Source organism: Triturus cristatus, chromosome 7 (genome assembly GCF_964204655.1).
Source record: "Triturus cristatus chromosome 7, aTriCri1.1, whole genome shotgun sequence".
Taxonomy (NCBI): Eukaryota; Metazoa; Chordata; class Amphibia; order Caudata; family Salamandridae; genus Triturus; species Triturus cristatus.
The window spans coordinates 1103315526-1103324689 of NC_140590.1; the positions used below are offsets into that span (position 1 = coordinate 1103315526).

The window sequence follows — 9164 nt, forward strand, 5'->3', positions numbered from 1 at the left end:
TTGGATGCTGAAAAAGCTTTTGACAGGGTCAATTGGCAGTTTATTTTTTCAACACTTTCTTGGTTTGGTTTTGGCCCTAAATTCCGTTCCTATATTTCACTTCTTTACTCTTTTCCAAGGTCATTTATTTTAGCTAATGGCCTTGTTTCCTCTTCATTCCCACTTCTCAGAGGTGTTAGGCAAGGATGTCCCCTTTCTCCTCTTTTATTTATTTTGGCTTTAGTACCTTTCTTATCCAAAATCCGAACTAACAAAAATATTACTGTTTTTTTTATGGCGATAAGCATCTAAAACTCTGGGCATATGCCGATGACATACTTTTATTTATTTCTAATCCTCAGACCTCTCTACCGGCTTTTCTTTCAGAGGTCTCTACTTTTTCTTCAGTTTCAGGATACAAACTCAATGTAGACAAATGTGAAATTCTACCGTTAAATAAATATTGTTTTCATGCTGATTTTGTGTCTTCTTCTTTTCACTGGAGCCCTACTAAGATTAAATATTTAGGCCTATGGTTTACTCATTCTATTAAAGATACTGTATCACTCAATCTTAAGAACCTCCAGTCAACTTTATTTAATTCTACATCCCAATGGCATCCTTTATTTTTATCTTGGTGGGGTAGGCTAGATTCTGTAAAAATGATGTTGGTTCCTATAATTTTATTTTGCGTCATAACATACTTCCTTCTTTCTTAAGAACTCCTCTTCATTACTATCACAGAATGCGACGGACTCATTATCTTTACCTTTGTGGGTAGACATTGAATCTTATCTCATTCACCCTCTTTCTTTTGAGGAATTTTTCTCCATATCCAATACCCCTCAAACATTTTCTCTCCCTATTCTTAAACATTCTCGCAAAATTCTTCACCCTCTTATGCTGGATGGTCTAGATGACCGAGATCGCTTTCTACAATCCCCAATTTGGTATAATAACCACATTAAGTTTAAAAATAGGACTCTTTTTTGGAAAGATTGGTTCAATCTTGGTCTTAAGTGGACTCATCAACTCTTTCTAGGTGATACTTGTATCCCTTTTCAACAATGCAAATGCGATATTCACTTCCCTCTTCTTATCATTCTAAATATACATTATTAACCCTAGCTGCTCAAAGTTCTTATGATAAGCTTATGGCTTCTTCCACGCAGATTAACCCTTCTTCTGTACAAATTTCGTTTTTGAAATTATCCACTTCAGCTTCTCAAATGTATAATAAATTGAGAACCATTGGTCACAATCGTGATAAGTCCATTGTAGAATTCAGCTGGGAGTCTGACTTAGGCACATCCTTCTCCGTGTCAGTGTGGGATAAAATTTGGATCAAAATAAGGAAGTCTTCTAGGGCAGCAACTATTACTCAAACGTTATTCTTCATATATAATAGACTTTTAATCACTCCGGCCAAATTGCATCAGATTAACCCTCTCATTCCCTCTACCTGCTGGTCCTGTCCAGCTCCTGTTGCAGATCTTAAACATATGTTATTTACATGTCCAGTTATACACCAGTTTTGGTTTACAGTATGGCGTCAAATTAACAACATTTATCACACGCATATCCTTTTTTCTTTTTCTCATATTTTTCTAGGTAGTGTTGCGGAAGTTTGGTCCTCTTCCACTTCCCTTAATACCCTTATCATTGACTTGCTTCTTGCTGTTGCCTTTCAACAAATTACTAAATCATGGAAAAATGCTTCAAATGTCTCTTTTCAAGCCTGGTGGTATGGTGTTTGTTATAATCACAGATTGGATAGAGCTTATGTTCACCCGATTACTCTTGCCATTAAGCGTGACTTGTTATGGTTACCTGTGACTAATTTTCTAAATATGTCTGCTCAATCAATACCGTCCCATATTCCAAGTATAGAAGAAGTTTCCAAACCTCCTTAGAGTATTGTTAATTAACTATTATTACAGTCTGTTCTTATTATCAATATAGGATTGGATTTGTAGCAGTGAGTTGAATATTTTATATAAGTTATATTTGTATATTATTTTAGTTGTATCAATATAAGATATGCTTATTTCCTGCTTTTACCTCCCTTCCTGCCTATTTTCTTTTCTTTGTTGTCTACAACATATTTTCCATTTTCCTATTATTATATAATGTATTGTATTACTGATGTATCCTAAGCTCCTACCCAATAACATTTTCTTTAAACTCAAAAAAAAAGGTTTCTGTTTGCAGCACTCAGCTGTTCCTGCAGACTGGGGAGGGTGGCATAGGCACAGCATTTAGGGAGTAGATAGTCTTGTGTCAGGCTTGGGCTCTGCCACTGCACGAGTCACATGTTAGGGAAGACATTGTTCATCCCTGGGCTTTGGCAGTACCTGGGAATGTTGCTGAAGGGGATGGAGGATTTGGTGCAGGGGATATATGAGGGAAAGGAGCATGCGTGTTGATTTATCAAAATGCTAGGGATAGCAGAAGTGACATCACATCCCCTTTGCTCTTAATGAAATCACAGGAAGTGACATTATATGACCCTTGACCCTGATTATTTCCAGGAAGACATGTCATGTGATACTAACATCACAACACGTGACCTCGTGGAAGTGCCATTATAATTGGATTATTAGTTTAACAGAATAACGATAAATGTCTATTTTAGATACCACCTATATTTATGATGCTGATGGCTTGATCTATCTTTGAAAGTTCTGGGGCATGATACTAGCCCTAACTTAGAGCGAGCGAGGAAAGTGAATAATGCAGTCCGTTTCTAGCAGGCTTCTCCCTCTTAGAACATTTTGAAAAGCATAGGTAAAACCACGCTTTTTTAAAAACAATTTCCACATAAGTTTGCTAAAATGCCATTGGTGCAGAAAGGGCCCATACAAAATATTCAAATTCTTTCATTGTGGGCAAATCCCAAATATAGTATGGGTGCCCCCTATAAGTAAAAAATGACCTCCATTGTGCCCAGGCCAGCATTTTGTCATAGATGCCCCATATTCAATGACTACCCCCTTATATAAAAAATAACATAAAATATGCCAGTGCTAAAATTAAGTAATGTATGCCGTCCAAATACCATAGATAACCCTTATGTAAAAAAAGTCCTCAGTATGTCAGAACCAGCTTTTGTCACCCTTCCATATGTCAGGTTGTCCACCATTATGCCAAATGTCCCCTCAGTGTGCTAGTACCAGCATTATGCAACTGGTGTACATATGCCAAGCATTTCCTCAAGTATGCTAGTACTTTTCAATGGATGCCCCAGTGCCATGAATCATTTCTAGTACCAGCAAATTTTCCATTCGTGCCCTTTATACCAAGAATTACCCCCACAGTGTGCCAGTGGAAGTATTTTGTCAAGGGTGTCTGCCACGCTACGAATTGCTGCAAGTGTGCTAGGAACAGTATTTTGCCTTGTCTTCCACACTCATTCGCACGTTCATACCCATTCTCTCACTTACACTCATTCATCCTCACGCACCCTCTCTTACACTCCTTTACCCTCATTTTTATTTATGGTCACTCACTTGTATTACATTTTAATCTCACTCTTTCTCTCTCACTCATACAGTCAGGGGCAGGTATATGATCTTTTGTGTCAGGATTGTGACACAAATATAGAACAAATTGTTGGGGAGGATGTATTATCCAACAGAATCCTGGATTTGTGATGGGTAATATCCCAAAGTAACACAATGTTACGCTTCTTTGCATTATTTTGCATCAAGAGGGCATTGAAATAGGTTTGACACAAACCCTTATCTATAAACAGACAGGAACTTGCACCAAACACGTATTCCTCCTTGAGGCAGTTTTAAGAAGGAGAAATATTTTATATGTGCTACACTGTACAGCAGACATACAAAGTGTGACAAGCCTTAAAGCATAGTTTTGTACTGGAAGGGTCACCTTTCAGTATAAAACCTATGTTTCAGAGAACACACACCCATGCATTTTGGTGCAAGGGTGTGTGTGTTGGAGAGTAAAAAGGCACCATATCTCAATAGATAGGGCACAATGTTTCTCTCACCCTTTGACGCAAGGCATCGAGAAACTCTGGTGCAGAGTTGCCTTTTGTCAAAGAATAGTAAATCTGACCATCAGTTTCACCTAATCAATGATTTTCACTCATATTTACTCACACTCACATGCTTACACATCCACACGCACTTACACATACACACGCACTCTCACACAAACTATCTCCCTTAAGAATACTCTCACTCGCAAGCACTCACACAACATACATTTAAAACCATTTTGCACTTCCCACAGCTACCACCAAAGGTCCAGAGTGTGCACCATTTTTTATTAAACTAATAGTAAATAATAGAATATTATTAACTATTAATGGACAGAAAATAAGGAATGTAGGAATTCTTGCCACTGACTTTGTCACGTCTGAGGCCAGGGATCACAAAGACAGTGCCAGGAGTTGCAAGTGGCAAGCCAGGAGTTGCAGTTGCTACCCATGGTGACCCCTAAATGACATCTATTGAGAGGAGGCAGGAGGGAGCATGACTAGTTCCCGTACTATTGCAGTAGATGTGTGGACTTATTTGTTGCTATTGCTAGCAGACAGAGACCTGCCACGTCTCTCTTCTCCAGGTGCCTCCTGTCTTATTTTAAACTCACCCTGAGTTTGCAAATCGAGGATTACTAGGTCCCGTATTGGTGGCACCAGTAATTTCCCAGTCCAAACTACTAGAATACTCATACGGCCCAGAGCAGTATAGCACCCCCCTCCCAAAGGATATTCCTCCAGTGCACCTGTCGTGAAGGCCAATCAGGTACTTATCCCCGCACCCATCCCCAAACACTTGCAGGAATACTTCAGGTTGTCAAAAAAGTAATAAATATTTAATTTCCAAAAATGTAGGTCAACAGTTTAAAAGTAGAAGAATGTTTTTTAAAATAAAATTTTAATTAAAATTTCATACCAATAAACTGAGACATTCATTGATTTTACCGAGGAGGTCACCGACAACAGGTATATCCAGACCACCAATTAATTGAGAAGACACATCTAGAATAACAGAGAGGGAAAACACATAATTAGCGCAATCACAAACAGAAATCCGTTTTACTAATAACAATGAAGAATGTGTTTCCTTCTGTGGTTTCCTCTTTCTCACCTGTAATTACCACATGTCTTATTCGAGGTGCCAAAATGACTGCAATGTTTCATGAGTGAGAATGTGTTTTACATTTGGGGCCCTGTGTTGAAGTGCTGTGTATTCTTCATAAGTGGCGGCTCTGTGGGGTGCTGTACATGGGTCTGGTTGTTCTATGTGTCTGGGGCCTGAAGATGTGTCTGCCCACCTTGCATGTAATGCTTCTAAAGGGTGACCAATGCATGAAAGGTTTTAGGAAGATTTTAGGGCAGAGATTACGAAGGGGGGGGGGGGGGTAACAAATGTATTTGGCACCGTCATTCCATGTAAAATGTTTTTAATGTAAAGGAGGCTTGAAATTATAATCTGCGTTTCACTAAATTTGCTGTTTATTATGCAGCCCACACCATTGGATGATTTTGAAATAATCAAAAATGGAGCATTACAATGATTAATATACTTAGATGGGGCAACTCACAATTGCGTAAAAAGACATAATGTACTATGGGAGAATACATTAGGAAAAATATCAACCTTGCCATTTCGTCTTACTCAGGGCTCTTTGGGCGATTGGATTTGTGCTTGAGGAGACGGGCTAGAAAGGCGCCACCTGCTGGGGCTGCTTTGCTGGAGTGATTAATGATGGAGGTGAGGAGAAGGAGGAGGAGCCGTGGCAAAAACGTGTCCCAAAGTTCTCCAATAGGAGAGCGACAGTGCCCAGTTACCATTGAAGGACATGCCTCAAGGAAGGTCAATAAAATGCCTATAGTAGTGATTGCATGCCTTGGCACCCCAAACTAAACGAGGTGTGTAATGCGTCCCACCCTAGATAGCACATGCTACATAGGCTAAACACTATTGTTGCTAGTGGCAAACCCAGGAATCGGAGTTTTCATGATTCTGTTGCCTCGTGCTTGACCCTGATATGTTGGCATTGCTCTTAAATTCTGGCCGCCTAACACACTTTAACCACTCCTAAGGAAGTTGTAACGAAAATGCTTTCTGTTTGTTACTCTGACGACCCGTCAGCAACTATTTTAAGGCTGTCGAAAGAAAAAGAAATTGCAATCTATCTACGTGTTTTTATTATGGCAGCAATCACATTTGTTTGTTGTGTGTTTTTATCAGTCAATTGCAGCTCCTGCTTAATGACGTAACTGGTTGCACGTTCTACAATATAATCCTCCTTTTTATCTTCTAATATTTAACTTTCCATTCAAGGCAAACCTATTGTTACTAATTTGCATATTCACTTGTATACCATTACATTTTCCATCAGGCCCCATATGTGTCCTCTCCAGCACTTTAACCATCTGTAAAGGTACCTCGAAAAAGTCTTCCTATCGGCTCAACCAGTACCTCATGTTTGGCCTCCATGAGAACCTAGGATGTAGCTACCGAGATACCTCCTCCACAGCAAACCCTCTGAGCTTTCCACTGTCTTTCATTTCAAACCTGTTAGCTGGCCTCAGACATAGTTTTGGTGACTTCCAGGAATAGACTGCCAACCTGCCTCATGATTTTTATTTGCTTGGGCTTGTGGGAAGCTATCTTGCTTACATTGTTGCTTATTTCTTAAATGAAGCGTATTGTATGTTTTCTTGGCGACTCTTGATTACAATCGGTTTGCTGGAAAGTCCTGAAGCAATCAATGTATCTCTGGATCATAAAAAGTCTAATCGTTTTAGCGTGTGCTTGGCAAACGCCTAAAAGAGTGATTGAGAAGGAATGATTCCAGAGTGGATTTTGAAACTAGATTTAGAATACTGTCATCAATTTTGTTTACCAAATTGTTAAAAAAAATCACTTGAGAATGTTCAGCAAACGTATAAAGTAAGAGAGGGTTAAATAACAATGCACTTTCACAATCCCCACCCTAACTCTCACCCTCCTGCCACACTCCCCTATCAGTTATGATAACGTAAAGTCCAGAGGGTATGGAACATTAAACACGAGAACTCCAACATGTAAAGAAACATATAAGAGAAGAAACTAACGAGCTTCCTATTTACTTTTAAAAATAAAGCCATCAAGCAAACATGGTATGTCTGTATGTGTTTGTTGGGAAAAATAAAGAAAGAAGGGTCGGATTTATTGATCGTTATAAATAAGAATATAAGAAGCAGTGGCTTATTATGAAACGAAGGAGAAGTAAAAGTAAATCTTGGATGACTCGATGTAATCATGACACTGTAATTACTGGAATAACCACCCTTGTGAGGGAGTTGAAAGCCGTTGCCACAACACGGGACACCAGTTCCTCACAAAGTATAATTTTAAGGTGAAAAGCGCCCGTGTCAGCACAAGTTGCTTCAACGCTCTTGCAGCACTAATACTCTGTGTGTCACAGAAGTGACAGCTAGGAGCTGGAGGCTATAAGGAAAGTAATGTGTCAAAAAACAACTAAGAAAAAGCGTGTGTCATTGGGTTAAACAGGAGGACCGGCTGGCCTTCCAGAAACGGAGCATTTCTCTCAGCAGGGGCCTCTGCACTAAGAAGTGACAGACAACCTGGTTTCCGCCCCACAGCAGAGGTATAATAGCCGCCCCAACAAAAGGTGCCTCAAATAGTGTCCGTAAAGAGTGTGATGCGAGCCTAAGGCTTCGAATGAGGAGAGTGAAGTAGTATTATGGTCCTTCTTGAAATACTCGGTGAACTTCCAACAATGAGTCAGTTCTGAGCTGAAGTTGGACCTCTGCAGTTGGTATTCAGTTATAGTGGTGTATAGACTGCTCCAAGCAGACATTGTATATATTATTCTAACTGTGGGGCTCTCGATGACCCCCGCTTTCACAGATATTATTGAGTCCTGGAGGTGTGCTTAAGAATTTTATAGAAGTTATTTTTTTTAAATACAGTTCCATTCAAAACCACATTCTCTCACCCCACTCCCTGAGCATAGAATGGACACTCACCAAGGGGGCAGCTGACTGCCACCAACAGAAAAGCGAGAGCGATCTTCATGGCTGAGAGATGGCTGGGTATCGAGATGCGATCTGGAGTGCACAAGGTTCAATCTCAAGGTGTCTCTCTCAGCCCAGAGCTCCTCTCTTTATACTGGAAGCGACCAGTCAGTCTCCTCCCAGCAGGTCTGATGTCAGGTCACGTGACAATTGAACCAGTTTGATTCTTGGCCGTGGCATCAATCAATGTTGACTCAACAGGTGCCACCTTCCTTCTCATGTTCCATCTAAAGGGAGGAGCTAAAAACTCTAATTGTCAGGTCTCTGTTTTTTGTTCTAAAGAACAGGACACGTAAGCCTAGGCGGACATTTATATTTACACCAACAAACGATCTCCTTTGCATGTTGTTTAATTTTCTTCTTTTTTGCAATTTTCTTTATATCATCATTGCAGTGGGAAGGATGCATAACCATGGTTTACCGGGCTAAACACTATCCCTGATTGCAAAGGTTCTACAAGTTTGCACTTTCGGAAGTGCACACCCCCTGGGACTTGAAATCTTAATGCAGAGCTTCAGAAAAGAAGACAGTACAGTGAGGTTTTTTTGTTGCATATTTATATAGCGCCAACTTGACCCGAAGGTATTGGAGCGCTTTACATGAGCACCGTATTCACATTACACATTCAGGCACGGGGAGATTAAGTGATTTGCCCAGAATCACAGGATGTGGACGCGACCCCGAGGCTCGAACCCTGGTTTCCAGCACCAAGGTCGGCAGTCTAGCCGACGGACCACATCCTCTCTCCAAGTGAGTGCACGCCATGCATGGCCAAACCAAAGTCAAAAAAAATATTCAGGCTTTAGTTCCTAAAATGGTGTAAGTCAGCTTGCTGTCACCCTCATGCAAAAGGATCTTCAATCACCTTCAGGAGCCAAGTAAAAACCACTCTAATTGTTAAGTTTCTCTATCAAATGTTTGCCAGTAAAGAAAACCTACTAGTGTTTTTTTTGCATTCCTTGGGAATTATGTGGTTAGCTGGTTTATTCCCTTGCACCCGATGTGCTACACATGTCTAAATAGACCTTGCTGGCAATTTAACATCTTCTCCTTTCCCTATTCAATTGCACTCCATGCCAAAGTTACAAATTCTAGAAAGCAATATCGGGAAAGGCAAAGAGAGCCA

General features: G+C 40.2%; 1 protein-coding gene across 1 annotated transcript in view; it reads right to left on the reverse strand.

Moving 5' to 3' along the window:
* Nucleotides 1-8136, reverse strand: part of LOC146811159 (uncharacterized) — a 183580-nt gene extending 175444 nt beyond the window's left edge. The window contains exons 1-2 of the mRNA XM_085618220.1: nt 7991-8136; nt 4902-4987 (exon numbers count right to left, since the gene is read on the reverse strand). Of these exons, the coding sequence (XP_085474346.1) occupies nt 4902-4987; nt 7991-8039 (135 nt within the window). The 5' untranslated portion in view covers nt 8040-8136. The remainder of the gene's footprint in view (nt 1-4901; nt 4988-7990) is intronic.
* Nucleotides 8137-9164: the final 1028 nt, after the last annotated feature.